Source organism: Bufo gargarizans, chromosome 3 (genome assembly GCF_014858855.1).
Source record: "Bufo gargarizans isolate SCDJY-AF-19 chromosome 3, ASM1485885v1, whole genome shotgun sequence".
In the NCBI taxonomy this organism is placed as follows: Eukaryota; Metazoa; Chordata; class Amphibia; order Anura; family Bufonidae; genus Bufo; species Bufo gargarizans.
The window spans coordinates 103565348-103587647 of record NC_058082.1 but is presented as its reverse complement, the minus strand read 5'-3'; the positions used below and the strand labels follow the sequence as shown (position 1 = coordinate 103587647).

Here is a 22300-nt window from a genome sequence, read left to right as displayed (position 1 = left end):
CCAGAAGGACTGGTCCTGCTCCAAAAATCCTGCAGCAAGGATAATGGGCTAAAGGAAATTCGTGGATGATGTGATAGCAGAGGAGAGTGGGAGCTGCAGCTGTCAACGTGGGGGCTGCAGTGTAATTATGCAGTGTGCTAGTACATTACCCCCAGGCATCATACAGTCCTGATAGGGTAGCAGCACCAGGCTTGTAAATATCACCCTAATGTGCCACAGCCATAAACACTGCACTGTTAGCTCCATGTCACCCTCCTCCCAGTGCGCCGGTGACATTACTGCCACCACCTGCAATAAACCACAGAGGCTGCTGAGATTTAAATACAACTCTGCGACCCCACTCTGTTCTGTTTGCTTAATGTACCTATTAAATGGGCCCATCATCCCACAATTACACCATCTAATTAGAGACAATGGCATTTCTTGGGATGGAAAAGTCAAAACAACTTCAGGAACAAACGATTTCGCAATTACAGTTATCGTTCCCCTTGGTAAAAACGTCTGAAAATACGAGCTCCCCTGACATCAGGAGGGGACGCAATGAGAAGGTCTACAGTATATATCTGTAAACACCAGGGAAAAGTAGTCTACAGAATATACCTGTATATACCACGGCAAAGTACTCTACAGTATATACCTGTATACACCAGGGCAAAGTACTCTACAGTATATACCTGTATACACCAGGGTAAAGTACTCTACAGTATATACCTATATACACCAGGGCAAAGTACTCTACAGTATTTACCTGTATACACCAGGGCAAAGTACTCTACAGTATATACAGTACAGACCAAAAGTTTGGACACACCTTCTCAATCAAAGAGTTTTCTTTATTTTCATGACTATGAAAATTGTAGATTCACACTGAAGGCATCAAAACTATGAATTAACACATGTGGAATTATATACATAACAAAAAAGTGTGAAACAACTGAAAATATGTCATATTCTAGGTTCTTCAAAGTAGCCACTTTTTGCTTTGATTACTGCTTTGCACACTCTTGGCATTCTCTTGATGAGCTTCAAGAGGTAGTCACCTGAAATGGTTTTCACTTCACAGGTGTGCCCTGTCAGGTTTAATAAGTGGGATTTCTTGCCTTATAAATGGGGTTGGGACCATCAGTTGCGTTGTGGAGAAGTCAGGTGGATACACAGCTGATAGTCCATCTGAATAGACTGTTTGAATTTGTATTATGGCAAGAAAAAAGCAGCTAAGTAAAGAAAAACGAGTGGCCATCATTACTTTAAGAAAGGAAGGTCAGTTAGTCCGAAAAATTGGGAAAACTTTGAAAGTGTCCCCAAGTGCAGTCACAAAAACCATCAAGCGCTACAAAGAAACTGGCTCACATGCGGACCTCCCCAGGAAAGGAAGACCAAGAGTCACCTCTGCTGCGGAGGATAAGTTCATCCGAGTCACAAGCCTCAGAAATCGCAGGTTAACAGCAGCTCAGATTAGAGGCCAGGTCAATGCCACACAGAGTTCTAGCAGCAGACACATCTCTAGAACAACTGTTAAGAGGAGACTGTGTGAATCAGGTCTTCATGGTAGAATATCTGCTAGGAAACCACTGCTAAGGACAGGCAACAAGCAGAAGAGACTTGTTTGGGCTAAAGAACACAAGGAATGGACTTTAGACCAGTGGAAATCTGTGCTTTGGTCTGATGAGTCCAAATTTGAGATCTTTGGTTCCAACCACCGTGTCTTTGTGCGACGCAGAAAAGGTGAACGGATGGACTCTACATGCCTGGTTCCTACCGTGAAGCATGGAGGAGGAGGTGTGATGGTGTGGGGGTGCTTTGCTGGTGACACTGTTGGGGATTTATTCAAAATTGAAGGCATACTGAACCAGCATGGCTACCACAGCATCTTGCAGCGGCATGCTATTCCATCCGCTTTGCGTTTAGTTGGACCATCATTTATTTTTCAACAGGACAATGACCCCAAACTATTTGACCATGAAGGAGAGTGATGGGGTGCTGCGCCAGATGACCTGGCCTCCACAGTCACCGGACCTGAACCCAATCAAGATGGTTTGGGGTGAGCTGGACCGCAGAGTGAAGGCAAAAGGGCCAACAAGTGCTAAGCATCTCTGGGAACTCCTTCAAGACTGTTGGAAGACCATTTCAGGTGACTACCTCTTGAAGCTCATCAAGAGAATGCCAAGAGTGTGCAAAGCAGTAATCGAAGCAAAAGGTGGCTACTTTGAAGAACCTAGAATATGACATATTTTCAGGTGTTTCACACTTTTTTGTTATGTATATAACTCAACATGTGTTAATTCATAGTTTTGATGCCTTCAGTGTGAATCTACAATTTTCATAGTCATGAAAATAAAGAAAACTCTTTGAATGAGAAGGTGTGTCCAAACTTTTGGTCTGTACTGTACCTGTATATACCAGGGCAAAGTACTCTACAGAATATACCTGTATACACCAGGGCAAAGTAGTTTACAGTATATACCTGTATACACCAAAGTAGTCTACAGTATATACCTGTATACACAAGGGCAAAGAACTCTACAGTATATACATGTATACACCAGGGTAAAGTAGTCTACAGTATATACCTGTATACACCAGGGCAAAGTACTCTACAGTATATACCTGTATACACCAGGGCAAAGTAGTCTACAGTATATACCTGTATACACCAGGGCAAAGTACTCTACAGTATATACCTATATACACCAGGGCAAAGTAGTCTACAGTATATACCTGTATACACCAGGTCAAAGTACTCTACAGTATATACCTGTATACACCAGGGCAAAGTACTCTACAGTATATACCTGTATACACCAGGGCAAAGTACTCTACAGTATATACCTGTATACACCAGAGAAAAGTAGTCTACAGTATATACCTGTATACACCAGGGCAAAGTAGTCTACAGTATATACCTGTATACACCAAAGTAGCCTACAGTATTTACCTGTATACACCAAAGTAGTCTACAGTATATACTTGTATACACCAGGGCATAGTACTCTACAGAATATACCTGTATACACCAGGGCAAAGTAGTCTACAGTATATACCTGTATCATATACATGGGATCTTAACTGGAGATACCACACTAAAACATCGAATCCTGTCACATTGGCATGCTGGAATTTATAGTGCACTGAAGGTTGTCTATCAATGAACAAATGTCTGATCCACATGGAGATGTTCAGGAACCTGGTTATGTAATATTATATACAGTGCGAGAAATTATGGGAAATGATAAGAAGGACCAATAATAGATAACCATAGAAAGTAGACAGATCAGAAGAAAACGGGAGATATTAGCAATGTCTGTATGTGTGTATCTTGTATGTCTGTGTCTGTGTGTGTGTGTGTGTGTGTGTGTGTGGTGTGAGGTGTGTTTGTATTTTACTTTTCCTGCCCACCAATTCACCCTACTCTTTGTATTGTACTTGCCTCTCTATATTTGTTCTACTTGATTTTCAAAACGAAATCAAGATGATTTTATTTTACTTTGCTGTTATTTTATGGTTAGCTATTGTATAATTTAGGTTTGACTTGTTTGAATATTTAAGAATATTAACTCCTAGTCTAATATATATATGCACACACGGAGATAACTTAATAGATTCAATTAGTTTGTATCATATGCAACTTCTAAAAAGGTAAAATAGGAATTTTGGTTATATTTATTCGTTTCTATGGGAAGCAAAGACTGCATCATTTTATGTGAAGAGCCGGTTTTGGGTCCCTTATCCACCTGAGGATGATTCTCCAATGTTCAGTTGTTTCCAAACATCCCAGGGACCCTCAGGTCCCACCTGCACTGCACATGCAGCATCAACACCTTCAGAATAAAAAAAAGGACAAGTTTATAGAAACCTTTTTATTGTGTATCCCATGCTAAATACAAGCAGATGCTATCATAATATCTGAATTGAGATGGAAATATGACAAGCAGGATCCAGATAAGGAAATGTTGTTACAGAGGATACAAATGATGAGGCTGCTTGGCATCAGGAGAGGTCAGTGAAACCTAAGGGGATAACTCGGTTATTAAGTTAAACAAAATCAATTTTAATCAGCTATTCCTTTTCTAATGGCGAATTTCCATTTGTAAATTCTATCAATGCAATACATTTCGGCAAGGCTCAGAGCTGTAAAGTAAGTGAGTAATAGGACCTCCATGCTATAACACTGCGCAGAGGTTGCCACGTAACCCTTTAAATGCCAGGTCGACTCTATTTATTCTTTTCTTTTTATCCCATACACGTTGTATCATATCCAGAACCAGATGTGATACAAAGTAGCATTGGATGGTATGGTAGCACATCCATAGATGTTCTTACAGTCCAGTGACCAATCTATCCCTCCTTTCCTCCGCAGGTTCCTGAGCACAAGGTCCCCGGTTACAACGCTAGGTAAGAAAGACTATCTGACCAAAGATGAAAGGAGAATAATGGTTATTTATATGGAGCCCATGTCCATCTGGCAGCTGAAGTGTTAAGCGGCGGTGGCCGAGCTTCATAGAAGGGGCCATAAACGCCGGTAGGTGTCCTGCCCTAATCACAGGAAGCAGGGACTGTCTCTGTACTCTGGGAATTCCTCTGATTTGCCATTGCTGTTACACAATTCCCAGAGGTGCCTCAAAAACAGGAATGAAAAACAAGAGGGGATCCATACATGTGTTAAAACAGGACTGCTGCTTCCTGGGAATACACAGTGGTGTGAACAGGACCTCTAAACGGATCCAAGAAAACTATAGATCTATTGCATAGGAACTGGCAGCAAAATAGTGCAAAATCCATATGACAACATAATAGTGTCCATAGATTCAACCAATGGAGAATGGAAATAATAATAGGGTTAAAGGAAAATAAGCGAGTACAAACACAATACCTCATAGAAGCCTAACATACACTGTGCACAAACATATCAGGCAAGCACACAATGTAAACTACAGTCACTGTACAACACATAGACACACTGACACATAGACACACTGACACATAGACACACTGACACACTGACACATAGACACACTGACACATAGACACACTGACACACTGACACATAGACACACTGACACATAAACACACTGATACATAGACACACTGACACATAGACACACTGACACACATAAGCACACTAATACATAGACACACTGACACATAGACACACTGACACATAAACACACTAATACATAGGCACACTGACACATAGACACACTGACACACATAAGCACACTAATACATAGACACACTGACACATAGACACACTGACACACATAAGCACACTAATACATAGACACACTGACACATAGACACACTGACACATAAACACACTGATACATAGACACACTGACACACATAAGCACACTAATACATAGACACACTGACACATAGACACACTGACACACATAAGCACACTAATACATAGACACATAGACACACTGACACACATAAGCACACTGACACATAAACACACTGATACAGACACACTGACACACATAAGCACACTGATACACATAAGCACACTAATACATAGACACACTGACACACATAAGCACACTAATACATAGACACACTGACACATAGACACACTGACACACATAAGCACACTAATACATAGACACATAGACACACTGACACATAGACACACTGACACACATAAGCACACTGACACATTTACACACTGATACAGACACACTGACACACATAAGCACACTGATACACATAAGCACACTAATACATAGACACACTGACACACATAAGCACACTAATACATAAACACACTGATACACACACAAACATGCTGACACAAGCACACTGACACACATAAATACACACAGGTAAACACAATGAAACTAACACACACATAAACACACAAACACAGACACACACATAAACACACTGACACACTTCTCAGCAAAAAAAGAAAAAGAAAAAAGAAAAAAAGATTGAAGTAGGATAGGAAAAAAACTAATTAAACTGGAAAACCTATGAGACCAGTGGTAAGAACAAAGCATCAGACAGTCAATAAAAGCCAGAAAGGTGAGAATGAGACAAAAGCCTGAGAACAAACAGTGCACAAGGTGCGAAAGGACAGGGCTGAGCTGCCTGGGAGTTTTCTGTCTCCCACATCTGCTTCTTTCATCGCAGAATGAGCCATTTCTTTCATGTTCTGTCTGTCTTCAGCTGCATAATCACCAGCCCAAGTTGTTCCTGTGCTACCTTTATGGTGACATTGGCCCTGATCATCTGCTCACAATTGGTGAAAATAGGACCTATAGAGTCCAGGTTACTGCAAGCCAACATCAATATGTCCCCTGCCCTTTGCTTACCTTCCATCACAAACAATCCATTCACAAACTTCACATTATGCCAGCAAATGGAGAATTGTCATTTCAGAGTAAAGCAGGGGCTTAAAACAGCTGTGAATATCTAGTTAATGTAGGACAGATGTGTTTCTTCCATGTTCATATCAGCACAAAGCATCAGTCACATCCATGCACAAAGTGTATTTAATGTATCATATGTTCCACAATAGTAATCTTCTGTTTCCAAACCTCTTGCTCATAGATCTGTATGGTACTTTTTGTCTACATGTGTTGCTCCATACATTTATAAATACATAAGCATGCACTTATCAAGGTCTACATGTTTTGCACATTTGTCACATACATTAGCACATACATACCCGGTGTACTTATATATAAACAGGGCATATACGATAAGGCATACTGGACACTAGTAAAACCTATATGTATTTGTGGTTGTACATGGCTCCCAGGTCTACATACATCCTGTGCATACATGGTCCTGAAGTCTACACCTGTTGCTCCATGCTCTACATGAGTTGCTCCATGTGTTTATACATGTCACTGAGGTTCACATGTGTATATCTCCACATACACAGACAGGACTGTACAATTGTAGATGGAGAATGCCCCTTTCATCCAGTGAGGGCTCCCATCTGGGTCAGGATGTTTTTGCAATTGCAGTATATGTGTGTATATTTTTTTTCTGACTGAAAGCTAATTTCAGCCCTCTAGCAGAAGAAAATACAAGCTGACAACTTATAAATCAGGTCTAGGTGCCTATCACTCAATCTTTGCATAAATTATGAACGTGAGCGCAGGAGCAGACGATCTGTCCTTAGATTTCAGGTCCCACTAACGGGTTTATTGATGGCTGTGTGGTATAATAACACCCAACATAAATGCCACTTAAGGGAAAATACCCCCACCACCTTATAGCAGGTCTACGGACTCAAATGGGCTATCAAACGACCTTCTAAATGTGAGCTTGTTCACCTTATAACTCAGCATACATTGACACATAAAGACAGCTAACAGGCACATCTAACAGCACCAACATAGCAGGTCCTGGGTCTGCCTGCATATGAAAATATCTGCAAGAAAAGCTATAGGCAGAAATTGAAATGGATAGATAGATATAAAACAAAGAAGATATGTATGGAGATAGATGATGGCTAGCTAGCTAGCTAGATGATAGATAGATGATAGATAGATAATAGATAGATAGATAGATAGATAGATAGATAGATAGATAATAGATAGATAGATAGATACAAAGATATAAAACAAAGAAGATATGTATGGAGATAGATGATAGATAGCTAGCTAGCTAGATGATAGATAGATAGATAGATAGATACAAAGATATAAAACAAAGAAGATATGTATGGATGATAGATAGACATAGCATATATAGTCACAAACATAGAAACATACATACTGTACATACAGCTATACATGCAGACACACTCATACAAGCATAATGAACATACACATACAATGCAAAAGTTAAAGAAAGCTACTGTAGTGTAAGTCTCCTGAACACATGTATATATTATATAAGTATATTGTAGTTATAACAATTTATACAAAGTAATGCAACCCAATTACTAGCAAAAAGACATGCACAATAATTATCAAGCGAGAAGTAGTACATTTTGATGTTTTCCATGTCAGTAAATGTACTGATTGCAGGGCAGAAAGGGTTACTGCTTTCTCCATCTCCATATTGTTCATACAGCTCCGTTTGTATTTATTTATTTTTTTACAGTGTAATGTTGGGATAAAAAAAGAAAAAAAAGTATTAAACAAAACCAAATGCAAAGCATCAGACAGGAGGTGAGGACCATGGAGAACAGCAGCAGCTCACTGCTCATGGATATGTCTTCATTTTCATTATTTTTTTATTTTGCATCTTCTATTAATCTCCCCGCACCTTTCTGTAATTCCTGTGACCCGGATTCTCCCTTCACCTCTTTTCATCTTTCCTTGTGTCTTTTGATGTCTCAGATTTTTTTCCATTTACCCCCTATAAATCTCCCACCGTCTTCCAGGACGCTTCTTTATCTCCTGTAACCATCTTCTGATCTAAAGTTTTCCTTATCAACTCATTTTCTGAAATGTGTAATGTCAGCCAGTACAGTCCAACAGTGGATTATCCCTGGATTGTAGATAAAAATCCTCATCCTTCTAGGGTCCTACTGAGGCTTCTCCGTCCTTCCAGGCTCCATAGAAGTTTTCACAACATGTTCAGTGTAACTTTGTGCCCAAAGTGGCTCCACCTTCTGACCTAGTCTGGGGTGGCGAGATATGGTTTTATTATATAATCTTTTAAAATAATAATATTAATAATAATAATAATAATAATAATAATAATAGATGTCTTTGTAGAGTGGGCCTTTTGGGCTGTGGAAAGTTCAGCTATTCCTTTTGGTGGCAAGTCAGGACCTTAAGGAACATTATTTACATTTTGTGGCAACTCCATGTTATAGTCCATAGAGGAGGGAAGAGATATCAGATACCACATTCCCTTTGTAAATATTGAAAATCAACTCCTTTTAGACTTCAGAGAAGGGCAAAAAGGGTGGGCATGGAGGTTTGTAAAATGTAAAAACATTTCATCTAGTCCTCCCACCTCTAGTGCCCTTGAGCTACTGATAAAACAGTGTTTATAGTGGATTCAAGTATTTAAGTGGTGCTTATACACACACAGGTACTTGGGTCCTTCAAGATCAAAGATGTGATAGAAAAATATGGATTTCTCCATGGGGTCACTGGTTAGTGATGGCAGCAGAGATGCTCCAAGGATCCAGCAGCACCTTGCACTGGTCCTCAGCACAGGAGACCTCTAATTGCCCTCAGATGAAGCTTACTATCTGCATACACAATCACTTCATCACTACATCGATTCTCAATTGCCTGCTTTGTCAATAGTAACTGAGAAGAAGCTGCTGGTTTGCAACCTGCGTTTCAAATGCCTTATTTTCTGTCCCCATCCTATGGAGGGCAGATCTCCTCATCTCCAGGAGGGAATCGATTGTATTTGATCGTTCTGGTGTTTATTCAGCATTGTTGGGTGTTTTTATACAAAAACCTAAATATTGCTCCTTAAACACTCCAAACAATGCAAAACATGACCTTTACCTAATGTATTTTATTCTCCCCTCAGTATATTAAATGAACCCCCCACAAACAGTGCCTTTAACCCTTTCACTATCTAAAAAAATAACTTAGAATGAATTCATTGCATTAACCCTTTCGCTATAGTAGAAAAACAAAACCTATTTGCTTAGTGTATTAACCCTTTCGTCGTATAAGAAATAGTGCCTTTAACTGCATTCATAACATTAATTCCATCAGTAGTAAACTTTCACCTACATTCATTATATCAACTTCATGGCTATATTAATAATCCCACTATTCAGTTCCATCTTATTAACCCTTTCAGGACATTTAAAATAGACCTTTAATGACATGTATTATAATCTGTATTTAACGTTAAATATTATACCTTGATAAGCATCAGTTAGAGTAACCCAAATATATAACCCATATATTTAACTCCATTAACCCCCATTGCTAGATGACCCATAAACTACATAGTTTTTCATGTTAACCCTATGTGTCCAGTACAGCCTCATATGAGGATACTGCCAAGACTACTGTGTACACATGATAACGTTGTGTCTGTGAAATCAGAAGCTTTTGAGATAAACCTATTCCTGGCAGCCTACAACCATAGCTTCTACCTATGAAATAATAGTGTCAAGTTTTCTCTCCACTTTTGCAGCATCTTCTGAAGATTCGGTTGCATTGTCCTGGAGATACTAATTCTGCTTATAATAGAGATAAAGAAACAGAATAATATCTGGTGTTATACTCAATACATAGACAGGCTCAGTAATCCCAATGCACGCTGAAAGTGGTGATAAAATACCGAGAGATTTAGACTGCAAATATTATAAGAAACCAGATTTTATTTGCAAATGATATTTAATAACAATCAAATAAATATTGACAATTATAAATAATTGAACAATCGTGTTTACAAACACACATCCATCTATCTATCTATCTATCTATCTATCATAAATATAAATACATGCATGTTACTATCTTTTTTTAAAGGACATTAAGCATCCTTAAATGCCTCCCTTTCTACATATCTGTCATTTCTATACTAAAAGTTGTCAATATTAAATTCTGCTCCCTGGTTTAGTCATGACATGGGCACATACCTCGGCGTGTCATATAATCTATAGATAAGTGGCATCCTGAGAGGAGCAGTGTGTCCCAGCGAGTGGGTAGCTGCACCTCAATATCCGCAGCATTAAGCCCTGCAGAGTTCATGAACTATACACCCATTGTGCACACCCAAAGAACAGCACTAGAAATCCTTTATAGCATCTACATGTGAGGAATATATATATATATATTTTTTTTTTAAGAAAGGCACAAAAACAAGAAAATGAAAAAAATAAAAACAACTTTATATTTTTTTTCCAGCATAAAAATGAAACATCAAATTACTTTGCCTCTGGCTCCCATTTTTCCCTTCTACATTATAACTAGTTATTGAACTAGCTATGAGATCTAAAGGCCATTTGTGTGGAGACAGATTTCAACTGAGTTGTACCATCAATATTCTGTGGCAGTGACCTATTGGTGGAAGTCAAGCAACAGAGGTGAAATTCAGGTCACGCTGTCTAACCAGTATTAAAATGCGTGCACTTTGAGGGGAAAAAAAGCCCACTTTAAACGAGATTTAAAGAAAATTGAATTCCACTATGGTAGGGCAATAATCTTTGCATTCTACCAACAAACACAAAATGCATTTTTAATTTTTCTTTCTTTCCTTTAAAAAAAAAAAGAAAGAATAAATAGTTGTGCTTTCCCCAGAAAAAAAAAAATCTAAAACAATTGAAAAGAAAAATGAATGGAGCTTGTGGAGCAAACTGATATTGGTATTGTATCTAGCTAAAGAAGGCAAATAAAGAAGGCAAATAAAATACAAATAGTCAAACACAAATCTGCAGCCTCAATGTATAGATGATGTGAGCATAAATATACAGAATAATACAACTGGCAAATAAATAAATAGAACTCAAATAAAATAGAAATTATATATATAATTATAAATAAAAAATCTGCTGTATATGAGAATTACTGAAAAGTGGTAGATTTTTCTTAGCAAGCACAGATTGCTAATTGCAAGAGGTGCAGGTTAGCAAAACGGTCAGTATGGTAATCGCACCTTCAATGAACCCTTAGGGACAATAGACAGTTATTTTTCTTCAGAACTGTCAAAAAAGACGCTTTGTGCAGAGAATGTTCCTCCACAGCCAGAGAATTTTCCACCCTCTTTATGTAGCACAAAAAAAAACAGAGACCTCAGAACTGATGATCTGCTCATAGGGAAACTTCAGAGCTTGGTTGGTCATACATAGTTTACAACTCATCCTCCTTGGGTTTAGTAAACCCTATCTGTGCTGTGTCCTTGTAGTGCTGCTGCCTGCTACATTGTGAGCACACAGCTGCCCTTCTCCCCTTTCTCTCTATACAAAGCCCAGCAGTGTGTGTGTTTTAATGCTTTCTGCATGAAGATGTGGATCCCAGATCTGCACCTTACACACAGCCATGGCTGCTCTATAGTCAATGGACGCTGCTTGCAGAAAGAGGAATGGCTTGAAAAGAGAAGGAAAGGCTGTGATTGAAATATGTCTACATTATCATATATAAACATAGAAATATATAGATGTGTGTGTGTGCAAAGGATATGACTAGAATATGAGCTAAATTTTTTGCAATTTAATACACTCACAAATTTTTTAATTTATTGATTATTTAAAATGACAGAAAATAATAAAATACAAACTCACAGACACACATAAATAAACACATAGGCACACATACATGACCAAAGACACACATATATGCATGCACAAAGACACACACACACACACACACACACAAATACATGCACAAAACCACATACATGCACAAAGACGTATACATGCACAATGGCAAACATATATGCACAAAGACAATTACATACATGCAATAAATACATGCACAAAGACACATACATGCACAAAGGCAAACATATATGCACAAAAATACATACAGGCAATACATACATGCACAAAGGCACATACATACACAAATGCAAACATATGCACAAAGACACATACATACATGCACAAAGGCAAACATATATGCACAAAAACACATACATGCAATACATACGTGCACAAAGGCAACAATATATGCATAAAGACACATACATACAATACATACATGCACATAAATGCATGCACAGAGACACACATAGATACATGCACAAACATGAATTCTATTTTCCTCATGATGCAGGACATATGCTAAGAAGACCCCCCTCACAAGACACATGTATTGCTAATGGACCATGTTGTACATATGTATGGACATGGATGATGGGAAAAGTGCACACGGCTGTCCCAGTGGTGCACAATAGCCTGCGCAGGCACCAAATGGATACACTTTATAATGAATGCAGGCACATTAATGCATGCACAGGAAAATCTGGCATAGCGAAAGCTTTGATAACAGAGCCCAACCATAGCAATCCACAAGGCTGATTCAGAATCCCCCCCTCACCCCCCACAATTTAAGTTTCTGCAAGCACAAGCTAGTGGGTACTTGGGAACTACAGCTCCATATAACAGCAGGCTGGCTCACATCTGGAGAGCGTTATAACGATTGTGGGTTTTTTAATGGGACTTTTAATTTACAGACAGCCCCCACCCCAGGAGAGCAGCAGCAGCAGCAGTAAAGAAGGCGCTTATATGCACCCTGTAGAATCGAATTTGTGTGAATACTGCACTCACAGATTCGTCTCTAGGGGGGTATATGGGTGATGCTACAAGCCTCCACTCGGTGTTTTCTTTTTTTATTATTACTTTTTTTTTTTTCTTTAGAATAAATTGTCCTGAAATCCCTGGTGCTGAAGGCAGCACTTGGTGTAAAGTGGCTATATAGATGTTGACTTTAGTCTCCCCTCTTTTTGTGCTTTTGGGTTGGTGGAATGGGGGGGGGGGGGAGGAGTGGATTAAAGGTGTAGATTAAATAATCATAAAATAACACATTATTACATTTCCTATAAAGACTGAACAGCCACCGCAAAAGAGCAAGTCCCAAGCAGTCCAATCCTCCTGCCTGATTTATTGCCTTTTACTGCCCTATAAAAGCTGTTAGAACGAACCTAAAGCCTGCAACACCGCTGGCACATTTAGTGTAATAAATAAAACATAAACAGCTAACTTTATGTGTCACTTTTATTGTTATCAAGTAAAATATGGCATTGCCCTACAAGCTATGATTCTATGCTATAATTGTTATCAAGCTGAACAGGGGAGCAATCACATATCTCCACTCCCATGTTTAATGCCTAATCTAAGCTCTTGATAAAATACCTAATTGGAATAGCTGTTTGCTTGGAAATGTTTACATAAATTCCCAGGGTTTTTTAAGCACTATATTATCTGCTGGAAGTAGCAAGTGTGAAATAGATGCATCGAGCACATAACTACAGTCCCTCTCCAGCTATTTTGGCTTTCTTTAAGAAGGAACTACGATGGGACCCTTTCTAGTTGGAGATTGCATGGTCAGACCAGGTCCTATACAGCCTTGTTATGCTTGCATTGCTTACTGACTGACATATCCATTCTGCTCATGGGGCTACAGGTTTGGGGACAGGCAAGGAGGCTCTGGGAAGTTTGAGTGATCAAGTGCTGGCAAAATAAGAATTTATTCCAGTAGGCTCCTACCACAATGTCTGTTTTATTTTATTTTTTTTTAAATGATTTGAATTAACCCTTTCTTTCTCCTTCTAGTTCCTGTGGAGTGCGGCACCTATGGACATAGCTGCAAGCATTACAAGAGAGATAAGTCATTCCATATCCCATAGCTTTACCACCAATGTTTCAGTATTTAGAGTATGAAATATAATCTACACAGGGTAAAGACAGGCAATGCATATGAATAGTTGACAGTATATTGTTCACATTCATGCTATATCCATTAGCTTTAACTGTTCCAAAATGCATAATATAAGAATGTTTAGTTATACACGTTATGAATAGTTGAGAGCATATAGTATACAAGTAATTATGGGGCAATTGTTTTATTCATATGTATGTAGCTTTGTATGCATCTATTTTGATATCTAAATCATAATGCTAAATCATTGCATAAACAGTGTGAATATATGCCTATTCCTAGCCAACAGTATGTAGTAGAGGGACAGTAATCAGAGAATAGCATGGGGACAGTTCACTGTACATAAGGGACTTCATGTTATTGATAGTGATTCTATACCTAGATGTGATATATGATTAAAAATATGACTATGCATATATACAATTATATAGCATGTAAACAGTTAACAGGACACAAAGAGTTAATGCCATATGATACAGAAGGAATGCTATTCCTATTGATATCTCTGATCAGATAATGACTCTCTCTCTTGTCTTTGCAGGGTGCTCAGACTGTGAATAGGAGTCTCCAGGGTGCAAGAGGGAATACACTACGTATGGAGGACAGGTAAGGGATTAGGATATATTTTAGGATAGATAGTAGATAGATAATATTGCATATTGCATATGAGAAGGTCTCGATGTTTGTAGGAGAAGGAGGAGGTGTAGATTCTCCACCCACCTCTAGTATCCATCAACCACTTCTATATCTTCCTTTTTGCAATAGTCAACACATCCCCTTTGCAGTATCCAGATAAACAGTCAAGAATCAGAGCATAGGGCTTAATGACTGGATGGCTGCAGCTCTAGAGGAGAGCACAACACAACAACAAACATGCAAAGGGAAAATGACATTTTAAATAAGCTTTAGGTTCCTTATCCGGGGACCAGCATGGAGGTTGTGATTGGCTCCTAGAGTCACATGGTGAAAGTAACTTTACGGGGTCGCCAGCTAGTAGGAGGGCTTTATGGAGCAGAAAAACGACAAAGCGAGAAAAATTATTTTCCACTCCAGAAATTAATGATCATGAGTTCGTATTTGATGGACTCTAACTACATCGATCCGAAATTTCCTCCATGCGAGGAATATTCGCAAAATAGCTATATCCCAGATCACAGTCCGGAATATTATAGCCGGTCCAGAGACCCTGGATTCCAGCATCACCATCAGGAACTGTACCCTCCAAGAACAGCCTACACTGAGCGCCAGTACAGCTGTGCCAGCATCCAGGGGACGGGCACCCCTGCCACACACACAAGGGTCCATGGACAACCTCAAAGCAACCACCACCTTGTAGGCAAACCTCAGCTCTGTGAGCTTCCAACACCATCTCTATCCACCACCACCACCTCCACCACCACTCCTTCCCCTGCACCCCCAGCCTGCAACCAGCCTAATCCTGAGCATCCCACCAGCACAGCCACCAAACAGCCCATAGTCTACCCCTGGATGAAGAAAATACACGTCAGTACTGGTAGGAAACTTTTCTTCTGCCTTAACCTCTCTTCTTCATTTTCCTTTCTTTTTTTTTTAAAGCTCAAAGAGTCTTTGGGTTAGCACAATTGAACTGGATTTACGACTACGAATGGGTAATTACACCCACCATAAATTTTATAGCCAAGCCTGTCTGGGCTGCTGCAGCCATGTGCTTCATTCTGCTCTCTATGTGGAGTGTGTGTGTTTCAGAGAGGGAGAGAGGGAAAACTCCTATATAGCTTTGGAAGGAGTGCATAAATAATTCAGCCACATTGGAGCTAAGGGAACCTTCTTCCTAATAGAACAGAAAGGACTGCAGTTTTTTTTAGGAACCATTTAGCAGATACCCCTTCTTATGTCTTATATCTGGTGTCTCCCTGTTCCTGATAATAATCTGTGTCTCCCATTCTTTCCTACTGCCCTCTCTGTTCTTTGCTTCCCTCGTTCCTCTGCTTTCTCCCCTTCTTCCCTTCTGTCCTCTCTGTTCTTCCCTTATTCCCTTTGCTTTCTTCTTTTCTCTCTTCCCTCTTTCCCCTTGCTTTCTCCCCTTCTGTCCTCACTGTTCCTTCCTTACCTTCTTCCCTCTGATTTCTCCTTTTCTCTCTGTCCTTCTTCCCTCTGCTTCCTCTCCTTCTTCCCCACTGCCCTTTCTGTTCCTTCCTTACCTCCTTCCCCTTCTTTCCTACTGTCCTCTCTATTCCTTCCTTTACCCCTTCTCTTCCTTACCCCCTTTCCCTTCTCTTCCTTACCTCCTTCAGCTTCTTTCCTACTGCCCTCTCTGTTCTTTCCCCTTGCCTCTGCTCCCTTTACTGACTCTCTTCATTTCCTTTCTCAGTGAACCCCAATTACACTGGAGGGGAGCCCAAGAGGTCCAGAACTGCTTACACCAGGCAGCAAGTATTGGAACTGGAGAAAGAATTTCATTATAACAGATATCTGACCAGGCGAAGGCGCATTGAGATAGCCCACTCCTTGTGTCTGTCGGAAAGGCAGATCAAGATCTGGTTTCAGAACAGGAGGATGAAATGGAAAAAAGACCACAGGTTACCTAACACAAAAGTCAGATCCAGCACCTCATCCAACGCTTCCAATAACAGCATCATTGCTTCCAGTTCTACTCCCAACGAGGATCTAACGCAAAGCTCAACTCAGGATCAGCGAGAGGATATTACAAGGTTATAAACCCCCCCACCCCCATCCCACAAATGACTCAATATTTATAGAATCTAATGATAATTATAATATTATTAATAATATATATATATTTTGGTTCTTGTAGTTTTTATTTCCTTGTGCGTTGGAAAATTGAGAGCTCTTTTGGATCTACAAAATGGCTTTAAATGCATGTGACAGTGCATGGGATCAGGCTTTATGTCCAGTGCTGTTTTATGTTCCCTGTTTGCTTTGGACACTTTATTTATTTGGAAGGGAGATGTTTTGTGATTTCCTAAAATAAAAATCATACAGGGTTACAGTTTTACCCTTTGCCTACGTATTGACAATGGTAGAACAAAGCCAATCACCTTGGAGGTGGAACTGATATTTTTTGTTCTTTTGTTTATTTTTTTGTATGAACTATCATTATAATGTGATGAGCTTATTTAAGGGTCGCAGCACATGAACTAAAAATTGCCATAATGTGAAGCTATCGACAAGAAAGTTTGGGAGTCCATTGATCCCTTTTGTTGTGTTACTGTGATTTTTATATTTTATTTTATTTTATTATTATGTTGGTCGAGACAACAATGTAAAAAAAAGCTGTAAACAGTCCTAGTGTAATGTGACCGTCTGTCTGTTCAATAAAGCAGTGAGTGTGGTTTAGTTTATCCTGGTAACTGTTTATTTTACCTCTATATGAAACATTGTAGCATCATGTAATGCATTGGGATTGTTCAGGCTTCTATTCTGTGCACTGTCCCCAATTTCCCATCTGCCAGTGACCTCAGAGTCCCCATAGTCGTGTATGGTCATAGTGTATAGGTTATGTGCTGTTTCCATAGAACATTTATATTTCTATATCCATCATACAATATTAGAGACTATTCCATATTTAGATCTATCCTACAATGCTGGAGACTAATGACTGTGCCCATTCTCTAGCCCCCTGCATGAGACATAACATAAACTATAGTAGCCTACCCTGTGTTTATCACAACCCTGCCCTGTGTAAGGCATCTCTTCAATGTAAATAGCAATGACCCCTCTGTGATCTCAGTGCAAGGGCCTAAAGGTTTTCTATTTCAGCTATTTTGCATGTTCTGTCCTATCTTTGCTGCAGAAGAATGTCAGATTTCAGGTAGGCCCATTCCCTTTCAGGCAATATGACACAAAGCAGGCTTCTATCATGGTTTGGAGGGCTAGTATACTTATCACTGTACAGAACAAAAACATGCAGCCATTGTGATACCCCTCCACTTTCCTGAAAACTGCATTGCAGTTAACCTACAAGCTAGAGGGATTTTATTAATATATTATTTTTTGTTATTATTTTTATTCATTTCTTTATTATTATTTTTTATTATATTTTGAATGCATTTATTGTTGTTTTTTTTTTATGATCTATCTATATTATTTTTATGCTATTGTTAATTCTGTGCACTACACACAGATCTAATCACTGCAGCACACGATTTATTTCTGGTGCCCGGCAGTAATCTAAATAGTTCAGCATCATAATTCAGGGAAGGAGTGTGAATATAAAAATAAATAAATTGCTGGATGCTTTCTATGTAAAATGACCTGAATTCTTGTTTTTAAACTATATTCTAAACGATCTGATAGATTTAGCCCTGAGTCAGTGCAGGGAGATGAGTGTGTCTCTGGATGGAAGCTAACCCTTTCTGGGTCCCCCCTCTTTCTCTCACTGTCTCTTTTGTAAACTGCTTCAAAATTTGATGAATTAAAATTGAATGTCGCAGGCTTGAATAAGATGGGGGACTTTTGTACTCTGTGTGTCTGCCCAGAAAGCAGCGGGTACATTAATCAAGTCCCCACTATAGGCTGCATAGATTGAATTAAGAAATAAAATAACATCAGGTCTAGGTAGAAACATTATGATTCGCTTTTTAAATATTGATTGCCTGATAATAATTAAGATTTAGATCCAGCAGAATTGAACAAAAAAAAAAATAATATATCTTATTTTGGATCCTTCCTTGTCTGCTGTGATTTTTATCAGAATTTTAAGCCACACAGCTCCAGTCATGGCAATGACACTTACACGATTCTTGGGTTGCAATTGTGGTATGAATGCATTAAACAGGGGCCACAGAAAAGAATGCGAAAAAAAAAAAAAAAAAGACTCAAGTCTCCTGATGCCTTCATGTTGAGAGTGTGAAAAGGTATTTTATTGAAGTTCTGGGGTAAACTGCAGCAAGCAGAGTTCATGCAAAGGACACATTTTCTGTGCCATTAACTTTATTTTAGGCTTGCAGGCTGACCTCTAAACCTCCCTGACCTATGCAGGTCTCCCAACGTGTATCCTCTATGTTATTCTACATGCACTAAATATACAGGGTCCTGATACTTATCTTCCATGTTGAAATGTGCTCCTTTCTTGGGTCCCTGATGTGTGTTCTGTATAAAGATCAAAACATACAGTTTGGTTAATAGAAGAAACTACATTGATAAACATATCCCATGTGTGCAGATAAAAGCAAAGATGTCTCCAATGTCAACCTGAAGTTATAAAACCAAACGACTCAGCTCTCAAGAGCAGCTGAAGTGTTCTACTTTAAACAAAGTTGCAGCTTTAAGTGCCTCATCCCATTAGCCCATGCTTTGTATATGGGACTGTATTAAAAATGGCCAAATCAAAGCAATGCCTCCATACATCAACATGAAATGTGCATCCTTCATACACGTCCTGAGAAGTGCAGACAGGGATATGTGCTATCTTATGAGACCTCTGCCTTGCTTTTATGTGTCCAGTGTTATGGGAGCTTGTCTGGCTGTAGATTTTATATTTACAGCCTCTGGGGTTGAGCCACAGACCATGTTTCTCTATGCCTGCAGTTTAATGTTAAACTCTTGCTATTTCATATAATTAAAAGACAAACAGGCAGAGTGTGAATTACGAGGCTAGCACTAGAACTGGCAGAATGACCGGGGTATTTTATTGTGATCCTCTATGTCATTATCTCAAAATATAGTTTTATGCACTTCCTAATACGTCCTTATGATTTATGATCCATGGCAGATCCCCAAGCCAAACATTTTTTGGGATTAAGTGGAGGAGCACAGTGAAGTAAAGTCAACAATTCATGTTGCAGAGCATCAGGACTTCCTTTAGACCTAGAAATCCCAGTGTTTTATGTTGATTACTGAGATCACCCGGGGTTGGGATCCTCCTCTCCCCACAATCAGCCAAGTAAATATTACAGTATTACATAGAAGGGAAACATGTGTTGTTTTAATAACTTATTAACCACATGTAAACCTACTGTCGTGTTCTGTCCTCACCATCTGCAAATCTCCTCTAGTCTGGGCACTGGGAGGTTTTTACTGCTTGGACCTTCACACGTGGTATCTTATGGTGGGACTCCAGCAGCACACGGCAGGGTGGACAAATGGGGAGGTGAATGGGAGGGGGGGGGGGGGGGGGGATTTTTGTCATAACTTAGGGTATGGGAGTAAATGAGGAAAATGATTGTGCTTTGTTTAAAGTTCATTATTAGAATTATAAATAGAAAGATAGTAAATAAATAAACAAATATTAAAAAGCTTCCTGTAGTAAATGATGGTGCGAGGTTACAGCTACACGGCACTCATCAGGATTTTCTGCATCCCAAGTCCAATATATGGCAGAGAGAGAAGTCATGATAAAGGGAAGTTATAAGTAAAGCAAAGAAGTCATGATCAAATGGCGCTGATTTATAGGAGGAAGGCTGGCATCACACCTTCAGTTTTTAGCCACTTTTTGGTACAGTTTTTGTACAGATTTCTGGAATCAATATACAAATGGTGAAATATCATTCTTGGCGGTATGTTTCTTCTTTCATAAAAAATGCATGTGTGAATCCATCCTATAGCCTGTCACTTGGCAGTCCTAGGACGTTTGCTGTCATAGTGCATAGCAGTGGGAATATAATGTGGATTATAATGCAATCTTGATTGTGCGCAGTGTGATAATACTGAATGGATCAAGTAAATCAGGATTAAACACTAAAATATAAATCATGTGACTAGGAATAGAATGGTCTCTCTATCTATCTTATAGAAATATATATTTTATATATATATATATATATATATATATATATATATAATCTGTCTATACTAAATAAAAAAAATGAACTAGTTTAGGATAGACCCTACTGTAGGTATCTGGGGCCATAACACGCATTTGGGGGCATTTGGAAGAAGGAAGGGGCTTAGCACAATGTTTTGCTTGGGAAAATCAGGCCAATAAATGTTTAAAGTCAATTGGCAGCGTTTGGCAGCAGGTTAGTTTAGCATTTTCTCGGTCATGACCCCATCCTGGAACAATAGGGTCATTCAGTGGGGTCTTCTAGCCTCGCCCTAGTAGACACTCCGGTCTCAGCTATTGTGTATGAGCAGCAGGTATTAGAGCATTGCAGTGTATGGGTAAGTGGAGTATCAGAGAGACAGCCTTCCCTCTATACTGGGATTACATTCATATCTACATACAACACATTAACATAGGTGGAATCAGATGATAGATGTGGCTTGTTAAAGCCCAGGGCTATTCTAATCTAAAGCTATATCATGGGTAAGATCTATAATAAAATATAAAAAAGGGATACATAAATAATGGCTGCCATAATGCATCACATAACCTGCGCTGAATGGAAGACATATTGGCACAAGGCAACCTGAGAGGCATCTGGTCAACAAAGATTGGATGGAAAAGGTTAGAACAAAGCCTTATCTGCTGATTCAGGCTTAGATTTAAAAAAATGACCCTCCAGTGGAGGTACTACAAGTCACATTCAGATGTCTGTGCCATACAAGGCACAGATTGTGATATAGAAGACATAGATTGCATACTCAGCATTCATATAACTTAGGGCTCATGCACACGGCCGTATGTATTTTGCAGTCCGCAAAAAAACGGATCAGAAAAAAATACGGATGACGTCCGTGGGCATTCTGTATTTTGTGGAACGGAACAGCTGGCCCCTAATAGAACAGTCCTATCCTTGTCCGTAATACGGACAATAATAGGACATGTTCTATTCTTTTGCGGAACGGACATACAGAAACGGAATTCACGCAGAGTAAGTTCTGTTTTATTTGTGGACCCATTGAAATGAATGGTTCCACATAAGGCTTGCAACAAAAAAAAAGACGGACATTGAAATATAATATGTTTGTGGGCATGAGCCCTAAGGGTTAGTTCACATTGGGGTTCTTGGGCTCTGTTCAAAATTGAAACATTTTTATACCATAAGGATCCATGGCATTCATTAGGATATGTTAGAAGCTTTGGAAGAGCATGTATGTTTTTATTATACATATATTTTGTTAAAAATATTAAGGAATGATGGTTTTCATTC

General features: G+C 39.1%; 1 protein-coding gene across 10 annotated transcripts in view; it reads left to right on the top strand.

The window, feature by feature from the left end:
• The window catches only part of HOXC4 (homeobox C4), a 116727-nt gene extending 99728 nt beyond the window's left edge, over positions 1 to 16999 (top strand). For 3 of the 10 annotated variants that reach the window (XM_044286442.1, XM_044286441.1, XM_044286440.1), the window contains exons 2-6: positions 4358 to 4392; positions 14162 to 14212; positions 14809 to 14873; positions 15843 to 15895; positions 16618 to 16999. In XM_044286442.1, coding sequence (XP_044142377.1) covers positions 14183 to 14212; positions 14809 to 14873; positions 15843 to 15895; positions 16618 to 16964 — 495 coding nt within the window. In that variant the 5' untranslated portion in view covers positions 4358 to 4392; positions 14162 to 14182 and the 3' untranslated portion in view covers positions 16965 to 16999. Of the gene's footprint in view, positions 1 to 4357; positions 4393 to 4448; positions 4520 to 8061; positions 8130 to 14161; positions 14874 to 14898; positions 15781 to 15842; positions 15896 to 16617 lie in introns of those variants that run through there. The other 7 variants (XM_044286446.1, XM_044286439.1, XM_044286445.1 and 4 more) reach the window with 7 other exon arrangements.
• The last annotated feature ends 5301 nt before the right edge of the window (positions 17000 to 22300 follow it).